At 47.6% G+C, this 21,139-nt stretch overlaps 1 protein-coding gene across 1 annotated transcript in view; it reads right to left on the reverse strand.

Annotated features, from left to right (window-relative positions):
* Positions 1-21,139, reverse strand: part of LOC130130641 (peroxisomal acyl-coenzyme A oxidase 3-like) — an 84,390-nt gene that overhangs the window by 43,758 nt on the left and 19,493 nt on the right. Inside the window, exons 10-13 of the mRNA XM_056300398.1 lie at positions 11,639-11,821; positions 2,979-3,101; positions 2,573-2,693; positions 1,066-1,188 (exon numbers count right to left, since the gene is read on the reverse strand). Coding sequence (XP_056156373.1) covers positions 1,066-1,188; positions 2,573-2,693; positions 2,979-3,101; positions 11,639-11,821 — 550 coding nt within the window. The remainder of the gene's footprint in view (positions 1-1,065; positions 1,189-2,572; positions 2,694-2,978; positions 3,102-11,638; positions 11,822-21,139) is intronic.

A 21,139-nucleotide genomic window follows, 5' to 3' on the forward strand; every position in this document is an offset into this window, starting at 1 on the left:
GACTTCATTGATAGCACTCTTTGTGCTACAAAGAAAAGAAGCCTGCTGAATTTCTCAACTAATGAGAAAATCTGGATTAGCTAAATTAGCTGTTGCTGTCCCCTCCCTCAACTATTACAATTAAGCTGCCTTTAAGCAAGGCACATAACCCCATTCCCGCCAGGTAAACTAAGAAGCCATCAGAAGACTGGGGTTTCACTGGGCTGCTTTCAAGTTTAAAGCCTCCTACAGACCGTGTGATGGGGTGTCTCAGATGAAAGATGACTACACGTGGCGATGTCTTTGGTCATGGCTCCAAAACGGTGGTCCTATGTGGCACTGTGAGACAGGTTCCTTGTGAGACAGGTTCTTTGTGAAACAGGTTCACTGTGAGACAGGTTCTGTGAGACAGGTTCCTTGTGAGACAGGTTCACAGTGAGACAGGTTCACTGTGAGACGGGTTCCCTTTGAGGCAGGTTCAAAGATGGCCGTTATGACGGTCTTGTGACCAAAGACAACCTGGGACAAAAGTCAGACAGGGTCAGAAATGTAGGACGACCGTCTCACAACGTGACTGCTGCTACCACCTGCATCTACTAACAACCAATAGAAATGCAGCATGAAGTGACACGCTGATCAACGCCACACACAATCTCTGCTGGCGCTAAACACAAACAAGCACACTGTCAGCATCTGTGACCCAAATGCCCTGGATTCAATACAACGAGCAACAAAACCAGCCATGGTGACTACTGAAAGGACTGGGTTCCTGCTTGGCGTCATGTTGCTCTACCAGCGGCGTAGATTGATGACACGCTGATGCGGCGCGCTCGCTGATGACGTTTTTATGGACTTGTGTGGTAGGCTGTGATTCAGTAGTTTTGTCATGGTACAGTCTACACACATCACACTTGATGTGGTACCAGGTGTATTAGACCCACATCACACAGTGTGGCCTGCAGTAAACCGACAGGACTGCTGACACCACACAGTCTGTAGGAGGCATAAAAGAAGACAGATTGTAGAGGAGAGTCAAAGTGAACACAGTCCCTGACACGTAAGTTGGTAAGTGAAGCGGCTACTGACCGGAGTGCTTGGTATGGAGCCAGCTGAGCAGGTAGTTGCTGGTCTGTTGCAGTAGTACATTGTTGTCTCCCTCGTATGTGCAGTTGGGGTCGTTGTCATCACGGATATCACCCAAGCGGTTCACTGAGGGGAAGCAGAGAGACGCGGTTACAGATGAGCAGGTGCATGTGTGAGTGTGGTGTGAGTGTTTGGGGTCAGACTGAGTGGTATTAGTGAGGTGAGCAGGGCAACAGGCAGCTCTTGGTCTGAGAGCCAAGAGCAGTTCATTGGAACAGTGAGGAAAAGCTGCACATGGATTAACCAATACCAAACCTGTGTCCTGCTGGCTCAGAGGACAGACGTATCACTGCATTAAGTGAAGTAGAGTGAGGAAAGTGAGGAAGCCACGCTGTTGGCACCAGTGTTGTGTCTTTGTGTAGACCTTCCCTACAAGTACTAACAACTGTAACCTCAAGCCAACACATGTAATGGACAATCTTTGAGAAGCTCCTTTCTGTCCTTGCAAATTAAAGTTCAAAAGCAACACCCCTTATAAGACCAGGGTATTTATAAGACCAGGATATTTATGAGACCAGGGTATTTCTAAGACCAGGGTATTTATAAGACCAGGGTATTTCTTAGACCAGGGTATTTATGAGACCAGGGTATTTATAAGACCAGGGTATTTATAAGACCAGGGTATTTATGAGACCAGGATATTTATGAGACCAGGGTATTTATGAGACCAGGGTATTTATAAGACCAGGGTATTTCTTAGACCAGGGTATTTATGAGACCAGGGTATTTATAAGACCAGGGTATTTATAAGACCAGGGTATTTATGAGACCAGGGTATTTATAAGACCAGGGTATTTATGAGACCGGGGTATTTATGAGACCGGGGTATTTATAAGACCAGGGTATTTACGAGACCGGGGTATTTATGAGACCAGGGTATTGGGGCATCCAGGTAGCGTAGCGGTCTATGCCATTGCCCACCAACATGGGGGTCCTGGTTCGAATCCCCGTGTTACCTCCGGTTTGGTCGAGTGTCCCTAGACACAATTGGCCGTGTCTGCAGTGGGGAGCCGGATGTGGGTATGTGTCCTGGTCACTGCACTAGCGCCTCCTCTCGTCAGTCGGGGCGCGTGGTAAGGGGGGAGGACTGGGGGGAATAGCGTGATCCTCCCACGTGCTTTGTCCCCCTGGTGAAACTCCTCACTGTCAGGTGTAAAGGAGCGGCTGATGACTCCACATGTATGGGAGGAGGCATGTGGTAGTCTGCAGCCCCTCCCCGGATCAGCAGAGGGGGTGGAGCAGAGACCGGGAAGGCTCGGAAGAGTGGGGTAATTGGCCGGATACAATTAGGGAGAAAAAGGGAGGAAAAAAAACCCCAAAAAATAAATAAATAAGAGCAGGGTATTGTGTATTGTCATAGCAGCTTTAAAGTGTGTGTGTGTGTGTGTGTGTGGGGGGGGGGTGATGAAGAGAAAGAGAGTCTGGAAGTGGGAGAGGGTAAGACACTAACTGGCCAGGTATCCATGTCCACCACAGGCCTCCCTGCACTCCTGAATTCCTCTCTGAGCTGTCCAGGAGCCCAGGGGCTTCATGGAGCAGGCTATAGCATGAAGCTCTCGGCCTAGCTCCACCTGCACACACACACACACACAGACACAGACACACACACACACACACACACACACACACACACACACACACATCATCTCTTACATGCATAATCACAAACCATGTTGGAGACACACTCAAGAGCTGAACAGAGTAATAACACAACAACCACACACATTTACCTTTAATAAGGACACACTGGTGTGTAACACACAACAACCACACACATTTACCTTTAATAAGGACACACTGGTGTGTAACACACAACAACCACACATATTTACCTTTTAAGCTTCAACTTTCCTCACCTGTCGGTTGCTTTTGTCCTTCATCATCTGTCCAACCTGAAACTCCACAAAATTCATGAAGACAGACTTGGAGAAGTGGTCCAGAGCGTACGCTGCTGCCAGGAAGGGGAGGAGACGCCATTGCTGTCAGGACGAATGGAAGACAATAACACACTACCGTCAGACGCTGACAAGGTCACACAAAACAGAGGTAGTTTCACACAGCAGCCATGCTGCCCTGACTGCTACACACTTCCTGGAATGAGAGAGTTGTTTTTTTTTCCTTTTTCTCCCCAACTGTACCTGACCAATCACCCTGCTCACTGAGCCGCTCTGGCCGCTGCTCCACCCTCTCTGCGCCACCCCCGCTGCTCCACTCCCTCTGCTGATCCAGGAGGGCTGCAGACTACCACATGCCTCCTCCCATACAAGTGGAGTCACCAGCCGCTTCTTTTCACCTGACAGTGAGGAGTTTCACCAGGGGGACATAGCACATGGGAGGATCACGCTATTCCCCCCAGTTCCCCCTCTCCCCTGAACAGGCGCCCCAACCGACCAGAGGAGGTGCCAGTGCAGTGACCAGGACACATACCCACATCTGGCTTCCCACCTGCAGACACAGACAATTGTGTCTGTAGCTGCGGAGTAAGTTTCACTTGAACAATGGGGGGGGAACACATATAGCGGGGGGTCAGGGGGTCCTCCCCCTGGAAATTTTGAGCATCACACATTTAATTTCCTGCATTCTGGTGAGTTTGTATGCACCAATTTGCTCTTTTTCTACATCAATTTATTGTGGAAATGTAGATGCATTTGAACTAATACAATACCCTTGGCACAAATTGGTTTGTAGATGTACCTATTATGTTATCTCATGTGCCCGAAATTATCAGATCAAGTTCATTTAAGCTAACATAAACGTCTAGGGGCTACTGTTAGCAAGCGCTAGCTAGCTAGCTAGGTAGCTAGTTCGTGAGGGGGTCTGAACTGACAACCCCAAACACAAGTTATAAACTAGATAAGGCTATAATTCATCTGGAAATACATAAGAAAATCTAACTCGGAAACCCCAAAAGTAAGAAAGGGTGGTGTACTGGGCTAGACAAGCAAGCTGGCTAGCTACGTTACTTACACTTGCTTACACGATCATTCATGCTCCGGTCTCCTGGTTGTCAGGAGCAACTGCAAGATAGCAACGAGGTCGGCAGTCCCAGTGGCAAGGTTAACATGCTATGGTCCAAGCATAGGGGTGTAGGACATCGTTGGAAAACAAGTATGAATGACATTTTAAGTAGTTCGACTGTCTGTGTTGTTATTTTACCTTTTTTGGCGAGGGAGTTAACATTATCATTCATGATATATTTTTTGGGGGGGGACAAATTCACCTCTTCTAAATATTGAGGGGAACATGTCCCCCCTGACCCCCCATAAGTTACGCCCATGGTCTGTAGGGACGCCCGACCAAGCCGGAGGCAACGCGGGGATTTGAACCGGTGATCCCCGTGTTGGTAGGCAACAGAATAGACCGCCACACTACCCAGACGCCCTGGGAATGAACGAGTTTTAAAGAACACAATGACAAAGGTGAATCAGCTCATGTGGACACAACCTTTTCTGACAGAAACGTTTCATCATCATCTTGTCTGTTTTCCACAACATGGTACCGGCTCCACTTGACTGGACTCACGTCTGTGTCGTCTTCCATGACCGTAACAGCACCCCTCAGTGTAGTGGCATCTTTGGCTCTCCATTTTTTTTCAATTTCAAAATGTACTTGAAGATAACTCCGCTTCCACCGCTTCGGTATTTAAAAATGCCGGGTGATATCCCATGCACGTATTGATGACGCAGGGACTCTAAATGCCACAGCGTTTCTCTGACCAATCAGAGGTCTGCATTGATTTTGGTACCTGCTCCAGTTTTTTTTTTTAATCCTTGACGAAGGTGGCACCAGAAAAGTGGTAACAGTTACCAAAATGTCGGTACTTTCCAGTAATGGAAAACGAAAAAACGGTGGGTCGAGTCAAGTCGAGCTGGTACCACATACTGGAAAAGGAGCTAAGTGACCTCTTCAGTCTCAACTGACTGCAGGTGTCCCACCCTCACAAACAATACAGTGACTGCAGGTGTCCCACCCTCACAAACAATACAGTGACTGCAGGTGTCCCACCCTCACAAACAATACAGTGACTGCAGGTGTCCCACCCTCACAAACAATACAGTGACTCCAGGTGCCCCACCCTTATAAACAATACAGTGACTGCAGGTGTCCCCACCCTTATAAACAATACAGTGACTACAGGTGCCCCACCCTTATAAACAATACAGTGACTGCAGGTGTCCCCACCCTTATAAACAATACAGTGACTGCAGGTGTCCCCAGCCTCATAAACAATACAGTGACTGCAGGTGTCCCCACCCTTATAAACAACACAGTGACTGCAGGTGCCCCACCCTTATAAACAATACAGTGACTGCAGGTGTCCCCAGCCTCATAAACAATACAGTGACTGCAGGTGCCCCACCCTTATAAATAATACAGTGACTGCAGGTAACCCACCCTTATAAACACCATCATTCGGTGGGGATGCTACAGTAAGAGCTTGACCTGCACCTGCTACATCACGCTGCCTATGTAATCCAAGGATGGCAGTCACACAAAGCGCAGTGACTTCCAGTACGTTGTGTGATGGTCAAGGGAGAAGGTAAGGACAGCATACAGCTACACGCACAATGGATGACAGCACGGAACAGATAAATAAGCTACAAACGGAAATACAAGAAAGTAGATGTTTACTGCACCAAGGGAAATGTGAAGACATGTTTGGGCAGAAATTAAAGGAGATAAATGAAAATAAGGAAAACCGACTAGGTGAGCCTCAGCATGAAATGGATAATGATGAGTTAACTTTACCACGATGTTCAGAACGTCCTCCCAGGCCCACGGAGAAAATGCTAGCTTACCAAAGGGAGGAACTAAGTAAAAAAGAAAAAAGACTGCTTAGCCTGTATGAACAATGGAAAATTCAAATCAGAGCATCCAAAGAAAATTTAAAGAAAGACATCTCAGAATGTGAATTGGCAACTATGGCAGATACCATCGAAAAAGGAATGAAGTCATGAAAATTTATGATGAAATAAGACAGCGAGTTACACCATACACTGAACTTATACGCAAAATTGATGCATGCAAGGCTGTAAGTAAAGACATTGGAATGCCTATTAGCAATAGATGGCGAGTTTGATGAGAGTTCAAAAGGCGCCGTCTTCGTCAGCTACGAGCCCATGACTATGCTTACTCCATATATGGTACTGCCTCTTAGTCAGAAGCTAGTCAGTTCTCTGAATCCACAAGCATAGCTGCAAAAAGGACTGAGGCAGATGCAGAGCTTGCTGCAAAAGAAGCACAATACAAAATAATGCAAGAGGAAAAAGCAGGAAGAAAAAATAAGAATGATGGAAGAACAACACAGAAAGGAGCTAGACATACCGTGATCTGACTTAGCGCATCTACAAGCAGAAAAGGACATGGAGGCTGTTCGTGCTAGACTGGAGATCTATAACTGAGAAATCAAGCAGGAAAGTGTTGGTCAACCCATACAACAGAATAACAGACAGCTTACTTTCAATGCACTCATAGACCACCAAAATCCTCACATTGATAGGCAATCTCCCCCTACTGATGTATCCTACCTGGCCCAAGCAATTCAAGAAAGCATGGCCACAAATAGACTCCCAATTCCAACACCCAAAGTGTTTAGTGGCGATCCAATTCACTACATCGAATGGAAAGCCTCATTCAAGTCTTGTTGACCAAAACAGTGTTTCCTCGGCCGATAAGTTCTATCACTTAAAGAAATACATCAGTGGCCCTGCTCATAAATGCCTGGAAGGCACTTTTTATAGAGATGATGATGAAGCATACAAAGATGCATGGAATAAGCTCAACCAACGCTATGGTCAGCCTTTTATCATACAACAAGCTTTCAGAGACAAGCTGTCAAAATGGCCAAAAATAAAGCCCAAAGATGCAGAAGGCTTAAGAACATTTGCTGATTTCCTGAATGCCTGTCTACAAGCCATGCCTCATGTGAAGGGCCTAGAAATATTAAATGACTGTGAAGAAAACCGAAAGCTGATGCATAAAGTTCCAGATTGGCTGGCATCCCGTTGGAATCGTGAGGTCACAGTAGCACTTATGGACGGTAAAGAGTTCCCCAACTTCAAAGACTTTCCTAACTTTGTCACCCTCAAAGCAGAGATAGCATGCAACCCGGTTACTTCCCTACATGCTCTTCACTCATCTAATTCATCCCATGACAGAAGAAGCACAAAGGAATCAAAGGGAAACAAAGCCAATGACTTCAGCATCCACACTGCTGTAAATGGTGACAAATCAATGTCAAGCGATGGAAAATCAAGACCTCCATGCATGTGGTGCAAAAATGTCAAATGATCAACGAAAGTATGTGAAAGAAAATAATCTTTGTTATGGGTTTCTAAAACCAGGTCACAGTGCCAAAGAATGTTGTCACTGCCACACTTGTGATGTATGCAAGGGAAGACACCCCACCTGTCTCCATGATAAGAACTACAGAGGGCGTGGAGGTAGAGAAGGTCCTGTATCCACTGTGAACTCAGCTTCAAGCACTCCAGATGAAACCACGGCAGCAATGGCACTCAACGTCACCAGAGGGGGTCAGTCATGCAGCACTTCTAGGATCATTCCTGTGTGGGTGTCCATGGCCACTGACCCATCAAAAGAACAGCTTGTTTATGCATTATTGGACACTCAAAGTAACAGCACATTCAACAACAATGAGGTGAGCAATCAATTACAAGCAAATACCCAAGCTGTGAAGCTGAAACTTACCACTATGCTTGGAGAGAGCATGATCATGAAGTGTGAAAGGATATCTGGACTCAGGGTGAGAGGCTACAATTCATTCATCCACACTGATATTCCTTCTGCATATACAAAAGACTGCATTCCTGGGAACCATGATCATGTACCCACTCATGAAACTGTAAGAAGATGGCCTCATTTAACAGCAATCGCCAATAAAGTGCCAACCCCTCCTCACCTGTGATGTTGAGCTCTTAATTGGGTTCAACTGTCCCAGAGCATTAACACCCAGACAGGTATTAGCCGGAAAAGACAACAAGCACTATGCCATCCTTACAGATTTAGGATGGAGCATTGTGGGCTGTTCAACACCAAGCTTAGATGGAACAGACACCTGCCCATGTCACAAAGTCTCAGTAAAGGAACTGCCTCCAGTAACACCAATGGATGTGATCAGTGCCCTGGAGTCAGACTTTAAGGACATCAAAGGAGATGACAAAATGGTCTCGCAAGGGGATCTATTTTTTCTGAGCAAACTAAAAGAAGGCATAAAACTAAATGAGGGACATTATGAGATGCCTTTAAGCAATGGCCACACTTACCTGATAACAGAAAACTTGCTGAAATCAGACTCGCCGAAAGTTTTACAGAGATAAGAAATATAAGAAGGACTACACAACATACATGAAGGAAATCATAGAGAGGTGATCTTGAAGAAGTGCAAGAAGATGGAATAACAGGTGAACGATCGTACATCCCTCATCACGGCATATACCACCCTAAAAAGCCTGACAAGCTGCATATTGTATTCGACTGCTCTGCGAAGTGTGGCGGCACAAGCCTCAATGAACATCTTCTTACAGGGCCAGACATGATAAAGAACCTCACCGGTGTCCTTCTATGGTTCAGATGGCATCCTATAGCTCTTATGTGTGATATAGAAAAAATGTTTCATCAGTTCCATGTGCCAGACCAAGATCACAATTACTTACGTTTCCTGTGGTGGAAAGATGAAGATGCAAGCACACAACCTCAGGATTAATGAAAGTCCATCTTTTCGGTGCAGTGTCGTCCCCTGGCTACACGAATTATGGGCTGAAGTACCTAGCCAATGAAAACAGACTCTCATATCCAGTAGGATCACAGTTTATGGCAAGAGACTTTTACGTGGACGACGGAGTCACAAGTACGGATACCGTGGAAAAGGCCATTCAGTTGGCACAGGAGGCAAGAGAAATATGCACCAGGGGTGGTATCTGTCTTCACAAATTTGTGTAAAACAACCATGCTGTCCTACAGAGTATACTCCCATCAGAGCGGGCGACAGGTGCCAAGACAAAGAATTTGACTTTCTCTGACACACCAGTAGAGTGATCTCTAGGGATTCACTGGAGCATAGACAGGGATAGTTTCAGAGTCAACAAAACTATGACAAACCAACCAGGGACACGTAGAGGCATACTGGCTACTGTCGCATCTCTTGGCTTCCTTGCGCCATATGTCCTTACTGGGAAGAAGATCCTGCAAGAAACGTGCCGTCAAGGTGTTAGCTGGGATGACCCCCTACCAGAAATGTCGAGGCCACGGTGGGAGAGCTGGCGACATGACTTTGCCAACCTAGAGAAGATATATATAGCTCGATGTTACATACCTGTCGATTTTGGAGAGGTCATTGAAACAGAGTTGCACCACTTTTCTGATGCAAGCACAAGCAGATATGGGCAGTGTTCTTATCTGAGAGTCAAGAACCAGAGAGGGGAGATTCACTGTTGTCTGGTGATTGGAAAGGCCTGTGTTTCTCCCATAGAATTAACTACAATACCAAGGCTGGAATTAACCGCAGCAGTGGTTTCAGTTACTGTCAGCAATATGCTCAGAGAGAAGCTTAGTTGTGCTAATGTGAAAGAGTACTTCTGGACAGACTCCAAGGTAGTGTTGAGCTATATAAATAACAACTCAAGGCGCTTTCATACCTTTGTCGCCAACAGGGTCCAGAAGATCCATAATAGCAAAACCCCCAAGCTATGGCGTTATGTGCCCACGGATAAGAATCCAGCAGATGATGCATCCCGGGGAAGAACAGTGAATGAGCTGCTCAGATCCAACTGGTTCAGAGGTCCCATGTTCCTATGGGAAAGTGAGATATCTACACAAGAGGATGTGGTACCAGATCTGGCTGTAGGAGATCCAGAGATCAGAAAAGCTCAAGCACTGCAGACAAAGGCATCAGAACCATTCAGCATTGCGGATCATCTGTCCAAGTTCTCATCATGGTCCCGAGCCACCGCAGCTGTGACCCGCCTTGTGCGATGGGCTAAGGGTTTGGAGTTTTTAAATAAATGAAAAATCATCAGTTGAAGTGTTGACCATCATTCGGTGAGGATGCTACAATACCTGCAACTTACAATACTCCACAGAATATATAAGACAATCTCTGTTACCAGTGCCAGGGCTGAAAGGAGTTTCAGCCGACTAAAACTCATCGAGAGTTATTTACGTTCGTGCATGAACGAGGGCCGACTCTCCAACCTAACTCTCCTTTGCACTGAACGGAATATCGAGATCGACAGAGACAAGGTCATTGGCAGGTTTACCCATATGAAAGATAGAAAAATGAAACTTTTATAATGAAAAAAAGGGACTGGACATTAACTTGTATATAGTTTATTCAATGTTTCGAGTTAATGGATTACTTATTATAAATGCTTTGGAGTTTAACCAGCTATGGGCAGGCCCGCTTGGTGAGTAAATGTTGTGTTTGCATTTCGCAGCGTGCGAGAGAGAAGAGAGACTGAAGTTTGGTGTTGTCAATATGCCGCCTCAGTGCTGTGCTCTGTCTGTCTGTATAATCTTCGCATTGGGGACTATTGTAATTAATGCTGTTGTAATTATTGCTTTAAATGATGGCTGTGCTAACTGTACAGTGTGGTGATGTGAACGTGTGCTCTCCTTGGTACTGAAATGAAGGCGGTCAGAACCGTGCATTTTTGTTTGTTTACTTAGGCTGTTGTATCTGAGGCCAGGTGGACTAATATGTATGGCAGATTACTGTGTTATGTCTTAGGCTGGCAACGAGATGGCGTTTTCTGTCTTAAAAGACTCATGACTGGTGAAACCTTTTTCCTCTTCTTACATAAGCTGAATGCCAATTGACGAGCATTTGTTCTATGTGTCACAGGACACATTTAAGCATAGTTGTCTCTGTTTCATTGTGCTTTTGCGTGTGTTTGTGTGTGTGGGGGGGGCCCTAAAGAGAGCTCCATGCCCTTGTGTCAGTGTCCAGGACCCGCCCCTGGTGACAGACGCTCACCGACAGCCCAACACTGGCCAACAGCCTGGTGTGTCAGGGCCTTTAGATGAGTGATGAAACGTATCTGTCAGTAAACGTGTCCAGATGAACCGAGTCACCGTTCTGATTTCCTTACCTGCATTACTGAGGATGCATCAAGACACTTAAAGAAAACGAGTTCCACTTCTTTAATGCAGACCACTAAGGTATCAGATTTCTTCCAAATTTAAATAAATGCAGAGAAGAGATCAGAAATGCTGAAAACATTTTTACACATGTCCATCATGTCTTAAAACATGTGTTTTCCTAGACACAAACAAAAACCTTGCAATTTGTAACTAAAGAAAATACTTTCACAATGTTTCTAAATTTAAAATTCGTATTCTACAAATTATATTGTTAAATTGTATTTAAGTCCCCTTCTTCTGCATCTTTTATTATTAGTATTATTGTTGTTGTTGTTATTATTATTCTTATTATCATTAATGTTACGATCATTCTATCTGGCTCTGCATACACAGGCCAGCCAGGCCCTCATCATATCACCTGTAACTGGTACTCCAAAACAGGGATCTCCTCAGAGTCTCTGGGCCCAAACTGCCGTCTGGTGGCAGAGAAACGTATGGCCACAGTCAAGGCTAGCTTCAGATTATCCTGTGCCAACCTACAAATGGAAATACGGCCACCGGACAAGGCCCCCAGAGCTGCCCCAAAACGCTTGTTGGGATCCTAGAAAGAGTGGTGTAAAAAACAAAACAACAAAACACAGAACAGTGAAGAGAAAAGATGGGGGGGAGAGAGAGAGAGAGAGAGATGGGGGGATATATAGTTTCAGTTTACTTACTTAAATCTCTTTTTACTGCATATTTTCACAAAATAAAGATATTGATGTTAACAGCTGGCAAATTAAAAAAGACACTTCTTAGGACAGATTTAATTTTTTAAAAGCTAATATTTAGCAACAGTCAAAATGTTTAAAGGCTACTACCCACTAACGTTTCTAAAAGCTGCCAGCTAGCAACTCCTAGTAAACACCTGGCAAACAACTAAACAAATCTCTTTTTTTCCACTTTTATTTATTGGATTTTGCATTTTACAAATCATGGAATCAACATATGAAATAAATCCAGTATTATTCCCATCCCCCCCCTACTCCCTAACATGCCTCCACCCCCTCCCGACACCCTCCGAAATGACATCAAGTACAAATAAATATACGACAGATATACAACGACCTCATTCACATAAACACAGACAAGGGAGGAAGAAAAATACACTCATTCTTATCTTTTAAAACTAATTCTTAATTAGACTGCTACAGTTCCGCTCCAACCAAGAAATGGCTAGGTTATGACCTGTGACAGTCTGGTATTTGGGTTAGGTTATCATAACCCTATAATATCTCATCTCATCTTCAGCCACTTTTCCAGGGTCGGATCGCAGTGGCAGCAAGCTAAATAGGGCACTCCAGATGTCCCTCTCCCCAGCAACGCCCTCCAGCTACTCCTGGGGGATCCCAAGGCGTTCCCAGGTCAGATTGGACACGTAGTGACTCCAGCGAGTTCTGGGTCTACCCCGGGGTTTCCTCCCAGTTGAACGTGCCCGGTAAACCTCCAAAGGAAGGTGCCCAAGAGGCATCCTAATCAGATGCCCGAACCACCTCAACTGGCTCCTTTCGATGCGAAGGAGCAGTGGCTCTACTCCAAGCTCCCTCCGGATGTCCGAGCTCCTCACCCTATCGCTAAGGCTGAGCCCAGACACCCTACGGAGGAAACTAATTTCAGCCACTTGTATCTGCGATCTCACCCTTTCGGTCACTACCCAAAGCTCATGACCTTAGGTGAGGATTGGAATGAAGACTGACTGGTAAATTGAGAGCTTTACCTTCCGGCTCAGCTCCTTCTTCACCACAACGGTCCGGCACAACATCCGCATTACTGCTGATGCTGCACCAATCCGTCTGTCAATCTCCCACTCCATCCTATCCTCACTCGTGAACAAGACCCCGAGATACTTGAACTCCTTCACTAGGGGCAGCAACTCATCCCCAACCCGGAGGGAGCAATCCATCATTTTCTGGTAGAGAACCATGGCCTCAAACTTGGAGGTGATGACTCTCGTCCCGGCCATTTCACACTCAGCTGCAAACCGCCCAAGTGCGCGCCGGAGGTCGCGTTCTGATGAAGCTAACAAAACCACATCATCTGCGAAGAGCAGAGATGCAATTCTGAGGTTCCCAATACGGACACACTCTTCACCTTGGCTGCACCTTGAGATCCTGTCCATGAATATCACAAACAGAATTTGAGACGAGGGACAACCTTGGCGGAGTCTGACATCCACCAAAAACATGTCCGATTTTGTGCCAAGAATGCGGACACAGCTCTCACTTTGGTTCTACAAGGACCGGATGGCTTGTAACAACTGCCCCGGTACCCCATACTCCCGCAGTACCCCCCCCCCACAGAGTGCCCCAGGGTACACGGTCGTAAGACTTCTCCAAGTCCACAAAACACATGTAGACTGGCTGGTCAAGCTCCCATGCCCCCCTCAGCACTTCTGCAAGGGTAAAGAGTTGGTCCATCGTTCCACGGCCAGGACGGAATCCGCATTGTTCCTCCTGGATCTGAGGTTCGACAATCGGTTGGAGCCTCCTTTCAAGCACCCTAGAGTAGACTTTCCCAGGGAAGCTGAGCAATGTAATGCCCCGATAATTGGAGCACACCCTCCGGTCCCCTTTTTTGAATATGGGAACCACCACCCCAGTCTGCCACGCCACAGGTACTGTCCCCGACCTCCACGCAACACTGAAGAGGTGTGTCAACCAAGACAGCCCAACAATGTCCAGAACTTCCTTGAAGCCAACCAAAAATCCTCCTCTATAACCTCGCCGAACTCTTCCCACACCCGAGTTTTTGCTTTCGCGACCGCCGAAGCGGCAGCCCTTCTGGCCTCCCTGTACCTGTCTGCTAGTTCAGGAGACCCCTGGGCCAACCAAGTCCAAAAGGCCTCCTTTTTCAGCCTGACGGCTTCCCTAACCACCGGTGCCCCCAGCGGTTGCCGCCTCGATAGGCACAGATGACCTTTTGACCACAGCTCCTGCCTGCCGCATCTACAATAGAGGCTTTGAACATTGCCCACTCAGACTCCATGTCCTCAGCCTCCCTCAGGATACACAAGAACTTCTTCCGGAGGTGGGAGTTGAAGACCTCATGGACGGGGGCCTCCGCCAGACGTTCCCAGTTCACCCTCACTACACGTTTGGGTTTGCCAGCTCTGTCCGGCAGCCTTCCCTGCCATCTGATCCAACTCACCACCAGGTGGTGATCAGTTGACAGTTCTGCTCCTCTCTTCACCTTAGTGTCCAAACCATACGGCCGCAGATCTGATGATACGACCACAAAGTCTATCATCGATCTTCAGCCTAAGGTGTTCTGGTACCAAGTACACTTATGAACTACTTTATGTTCGACCATGGTGTTTGTTATTACCAATCCATGACTCGCACAGACGTCCAATAACAAGGCACCACTGGGGTTCAGATCGGGGAGGTTGTTCCTCCCAATCATGCCCCTCCAGGTTTCTCCATCGTTGCCCATGTGAGCGTTGAAGTCCCCCAGCAGAACTATAGAGTCCTGAGGCAGAGCCCTATCCAGGTCACCAACCAGAGACTCCAAGAGGGCTGGATACTCCGAACTGCTATTCGGTGCATAAACACACACAACACTCAGAGCCTTTTCCCCAGCAACTCGCAGTCGTATAGAGGCAACCCTCTCATTCCCCGAAAGCCTCTTGGATGAGAGGCGAAACGTCTTCGCGGATATATACCAAGTTCAGTTGCACTCGATTCAATTCCTTTGGATAACCATGACCTGGATGAATGAGAACATTCACAGACATGTTGCGGAACAATTTGGGTCTGACACCCTTAAAATGGTGAGGGAATATGAAAGGATGGCTCGGAAGATTGCAGACTACAAAAACCACTTGCGATTCAATCTGAGATGCAGACAACACAGGCTCATACCCACTAGCCTGCGCCTGTGTACCACAATGAAAGAACATAGAGCAGACAGAATCATAGAGAAGGCACAAAATCAACTCCTGAATGAAAGAGTGAGACAGGTCCATTTCACTATTGAAGGGCTGAAGGAGAAATCTGACCAACTACTCCAGCAACTAACATCCCACATGCCTGGTGCAGTCTTGGAGAGGGTCACTGATTTTACCAAGAAAGCCCAACTATCTCAACACCACAAAACCAAACAAAGGCAGACAAGGAAGTTTCAAAACGTACAGCGACGAACCAACAACACTAGCCAAGCAGATATACTTACCTGGAGACAAAAGACAGAACATCCCACACAAAACGGAACGCAGAACAGATGGATCAAGAATCTCTCGGACAAGGTACTTTCCCAATCAGAGAAGGAGGTCTTAGCCAAAGGACGGAACTTCGCCATGACACCCAAACAACTACCTATAGTTGACCTCATCACATCCACAGAATCAGCGATAAGGAAAAACAATCTAACGGAAACCGAGGCGGAACAGCTTAGGTTAAAGGTATCAGCAGCTCCGTCCAATGCGAAACTCCCTCCTTCCAATCTAACCATGGAAGAAAGGAAAGCCGTGACAGCCCTGAGCATGGATGAAAACATCACTATCCTTCTAGCAGATAAGGGGAGATGCACGGTTATCCTCAACACAACAGACTACCACGCCAAGATCACGTCATTACTCAGCGACACCGACACCTATGAACCTCTGAGACGTGATCCAACTAGTGGTTACAAGAGGAGAAATAGAGTACGTACAGAAACTACAGAAAGGAGGAACCATTGATCGGATACAATACCACCGTCTCTACCCACAAGATAACATTCCATGCATATATGGACTCCCTAAGGTCCATAAAGATGGAACCCACCTCAGGCCCATCATCAGCAGCATAAACTCAGTCACGTACAACATTGCCAAACATATAGCCAACATCTTGACCCCTTTAGTGGGTGAAACACCTCACCATATCCAAAACTCCATTGACTTTGTGAACAAGGTCCAAGGTGTAAAACTGGAACCGAATGAAACCATGGTATCCTACGACGTGACCTCGTTATTCACCTGCATCCCAACAATGGAGGCTTTGGAAACTGTGAGGCAACGTTTGCTATGGGACGACACCATCCACAATAGGACCAAACTCAGCCCAGACCAGATTTGCCAACTACTTGACCTTTGCCTGAACACTACATATTTCCAATTCAGGGGCCAGTTTTACAGACAGAAACATGGCTGTGCAATGGGCTCACCAGTATCTCCCATTGTGGCCAACTTATATATGGAAGAGGTAGAACACAGGGCCCTGAACTCCTTCAGAGGAACACCTCAAAATCCAAACAAAAGAGGTGCAAGTGTTTACCACATCAACTCAGTGGACAAGAACATTAAGTTCACAAGGGAAGACGTAAAGAACAACTGTTTACCCTTCTTGGACTGTGATGTTCACATTGGGGAAGACAGGAGCCTCCACACTGGGGTTTACAGGAAACCTACACACAGACCAATATCTACTTTTCGACTCACACCACCCTCTGGAACACAAACTGAGCGTCATCAGAACTCTGCAACACAGAGCTGACAATGTGCCCAGCAGAACTCAGGCCCAACAGGAAGAACACAAACACCTGAAGGGAGCTTTAAAAACCTGCGGCTACCCCAGTTGGACCTTTGTGAAAACTGCAAAACGTTCCAAAAAGACCAACCAGGTGAGCGATGAGGAGAAAAGGAACAGAAGGAATAACATAGTCATCCCGTATGTTTCTGGGGTCTCCGAGAAACTCAGGAGAACTTTTAACAAACATCGCATCCCAGTATACTTCAAACCCAGCAACACACTCCGACAAAGACTGGTTCATCTCAAAGACCGTGTACCACACACCCAAAAAAGCAATCTGGTGTATGCTGTACAATGCAATGAGGATTGCACTGACTTATACATAGGAGAAACCAAACAACAACTACACAAACGGATGGCCCAACACAGAAGGCCAAACTCCTCAGGACAAGACTCAGCAGTTTATCTACACCTAAAGGAGAAGACGCACTCCTTCGACGACAGCAATGTACACATTTTGGACAGAGAAGATTGATGGTTTGAAAGAGGGGTGAAGGAAGCCATCTATGCGAAACTGGAAAAACCATCCATCAACAGAGGAGGAGGTCTGCAATACCACCTATCTCCCACTTACAATGCCGTCCTTTCATCTCTACCTAGGAGACTCAAGAAGCTTAGCCTCCAAGAACAACAGTCGGTCACTAATGGCTCCAACGACTCATGACCACTGAATGGAGCACTAACGAAGTCAAAACTAACACCCCCAACGACCGTCACTGCTTAACATCGGATCACAAAGAGCCATGCACATCAATACCTCTGATAACGACGGGCGTTGCTAAACATCGGAACACAAAGAGCCATGGACATCAAAAGCTCCGATAACGACTCCAAAGAGTATAAATATCTGAGTTTCATCACCAGCCAGTCAGACTAGCTTGGTCTAGCCAGAAAGCCACAAACTGATGAAGCCTCTTGGATGAGAGGCAAAACGTCTTCACGGATATATACCAAGTCCAGTTGCACTCGATTCAATTCCTTTGGCTCCCCAAACCCGCCCGGCGCCTGTCACCTTGGCCAACTCTGGAAAAGTAATGAGTCCAGCCCCTCTCCAGCTGTTTGGTACCAGAACCTGTGCTATGTTTGGAGGTGAGCCCAACTATATCTAGTTGGTACCGCTCCACCTCCCACACCAGCTAAGGCTCCTTTCCTGCCAGAGAGGTGACATTCCACAGCCCGAGGACAAATCTGCGATGCCGGAAGTCAGCACGCCCCGGTCCCCACCTTTGCCTGCCACCCGGCCTGCATTGCACCCTACCCTAATGCTCATCCCCGTGTGTGGTGGGTCCACGGGGTGGTGGCTACATGTTGTTTTTACGGGCTGGGCCCGACTGGGCCCCATGAGCCAAGGCCCAGCCACCAGACGCTCACCGGCGAGCTCCCCTCCCAGGTCTGGCTCCAGGAGGGGGCCCCGGTTTCCCTTTTCCAGGTGAGGTGCTGTAACTCTGCTGGTGTAAATTCATTGGGTTTTTTGGGACTCGGCTCTTAGTCTGGCCCCTCCCCTGGGACCAATTTGCCTTGGGAGACCCTACCAGGGGCTATGGCCCCCGACAACACAGCTCCCAGGATCATCAGGACACACAAACCCCTCCACCATGTTAAGGTGACGATTCTCGGAGGAGAACCCTATAATAACCTAACCCAAATAATAGACTGTCCCAGTACAGTATTTGGGTTAGGTTATTATAGAAGGTAAGAAAGGGCCTCCATTTGCATTCCCCTTCAGTGTAAATGTGATGTTTTTCAGGCTTCAGGTAAAACATCGTGTCTTTAAGCCATCTTGTGTAGGATGGTGGCACCACTCTCTTCCAGCTGAGGAGGATGAGACGTCAAGCTAGCACAGTAGTAACCACACTGCACCCTCTGGCCTCAGTCCAAACAGGGCAGTAATGGGTTGAGATACAACTGTCATATTATACATGTCACTCAGTACGTTTTCACGATGTTAGAAAAAGTGGATTTATTGTGTTAATGCGACTAAAACTGGACTTTTAAAACACATGTAAATGTGTCAGTCCGACTGAAGTCGTACTAAACGGAATTTCTGGAAGTGGAACTAACACACCTAGATAATAATAATTTTATTTATATAGCACCTTTCTAAAACAATGTTACAAAGTACTTCACAAAAAAAAACCACAAAAAAAAAACCCTAGATAAAACCAGACGAGGCAGGAATAAGAGTAAGATCAAATAAGAGTAAAATTAAAAACCGTAAAAATAAAAACAAATATCAAACATTTGTAAAAGCTTTCATGAAAAGAAAAGCTTTAAGATGAGATTTAAAAAAAGCTAAAGACTTAGTTCGTCTTAGCTCAGCAGGAAGACCGTTCCACGGTGTGGGGGCTCTAAAAGCAAAAGCCCGATCACCCTTTGTAACCAACCGAGACCTGGGAATAATGTGGTTGGGGATGGATTGATTCTGGCATGTATATGCTTCAATCGGCCCTGAACTGGCCTAGGCGTTCTGCGCATGATCCATAGTTCCTGCGGCGGTCTTTCACCCGGAAGTTGAACAGCATAGTATCAACAGTATCAACATGGCAAGTGCTAGAGCAAGTACCATGCATGTCTGGACAGACGAGGAGACAATGTCAGCTGAAGGAGGTGACTATCCTTAAGTACATGGATGCTAACTTGTTTGTTTTTTCCCCTTTTTCTCCCCAATTGTATTTGGCCAACTATCGTACTCTCCACATCCGGCTTCCCACAGACACAGCCAATTGTGTCTGTAGAAATGCCCGACCAAGCCGGAGGCAACATGGGGACTCGAACTGCCGACCCCCATGTTGGTAGGCAACGGAATACACAGCTATGCTACCCGGACACACACGGCTGGCTTGCTAACTTGTTTGTCACTTGTTTGGTATGTGATGCAATACATCAAACAGAAGAAGGTCCAATAGCAACCAGCTATTGGTGTAACACAGTGTATTTGGACCCAATTGCAGAGAAGAGGCAGTTCGTAAAGTAACAAGTCTTTTACTGGACTTCAGAACAACACAAAATAACAAAAGACCGCTGCCCAACAGGGCAGGCAATAACGCAAACTAGAATAAACATACAAAACTAAAGTACATAAAAACACTCTCTCACACAGAGGAGGCAGACGAGACTCTCTCACACTGAGGAGTTAGACGGGAGTTCGGGGTCCAAGCACTTCCGCAGACTAACGTGAAGCCTTTCCAAGACTCGAATGGAAATGTCTGCAAAACACCCAGTCAAATAGTCCCCAGCACAGGTGATCCCCATCACCGGCCCATCAAGGAGACTGGGCGCAGGTGAACCAAAGCACCTATCAGGAGATGGCGAGCCCAGATCACAGACCATGACAGGTGCACCTAATCACAGGCCAACCAGTACACAGGTGCCACTCATACTAGCTAATTGTAGGCCGATAGGGAAATGTCACCTGTTGGCTGCTGATCCTCTGGCCAGTGACCGTGTCAGTACCCCCCTCCCAGGGACGGATTCCAGATGTCCCAAAACCAAAGGACCCAGCAGGATGGACAGAGGGGACCAGGGGGAGGACGAATGGGGCCAGGGATCCCAGGTGGGCGGCCCGGGGGCTGGGACCGATCGGGAGGGCGACCAGGATGCAGGAGGCAGAGCATCTCTAGCGGACAGGTAGATGGATGACGCCGATAGTACCGCCATGGCTGGAGGGCTGCAGGGTAACCAGACCTCGGAGGCGGCATGGCTGCCGCGGCGGAACTGGACCTCTGAGGCCGCGGCAGCCACGGACTTTGGAGCTGGCGGGGCGGCCGCTGGGCAACCTGAACTCGCAGGCAGCGGGACGGCTGTGGGGCCACCTGAACTCGCAGGTGGCGGGACGCCCTTGGGGCAACCTGAACTCGCAGGCGGCGGGACGGCCGCAGGGCAAACTGTACTCAGAGGCAGCGGGGAAACTGTACATGGGAGGTGACTGGACGGCCGTGGGGCAAACTGTACTCGGAGGTGGCGGGACAGCCGCAGGGGAAACTGTATTCGGAGATGGTGGGACGGTCGCGAGTCAAACTGAACTCGTAGGCGGTGGGATGGCCGCGGGGCAAACAGATCTCGGAGGCAGCGGCACGGCCACGGGGGAAAAGGACCCCGAAGGTGGCTTGGCAGCCACGGGGGAAGCGGACCTTCGGAGGCGGCGTGGCAGCCGCGGGGCAAGCTGAACTTGGACGCGGCGTGGCAGCCGTGGGGGGAACGGACCTCGGAGGCGGCATGGCAGCCGCGGGGCAGACAGACCTTGGAGGTGGCCCAGCAGTCGCGGGGCAAGCTGAACTCGGAGGCATCCCGGCAGCCGCTCATGGAGCAGGTTTCAGAAGCGCCCCAGGGATGTTGGGCAGCTGAGGCTCAGGGACGCTGGGCAGCTGAAG

This window comes from Lampris incognitus, chromosome 20, assembly GCF_029633865.1.
Source record: "Lampris incognitus isolate fLamInc1 chromosome 20, fLamInc1.hap2, whole genome shotgun sequence".
NCBI classification, from domain to species: domain Eukaryota; kingdom Metazoa; phylum Chordata; class Actinopteri; order Lampriformes; family Lampridae; genus Lampris; species Lampris incognitus.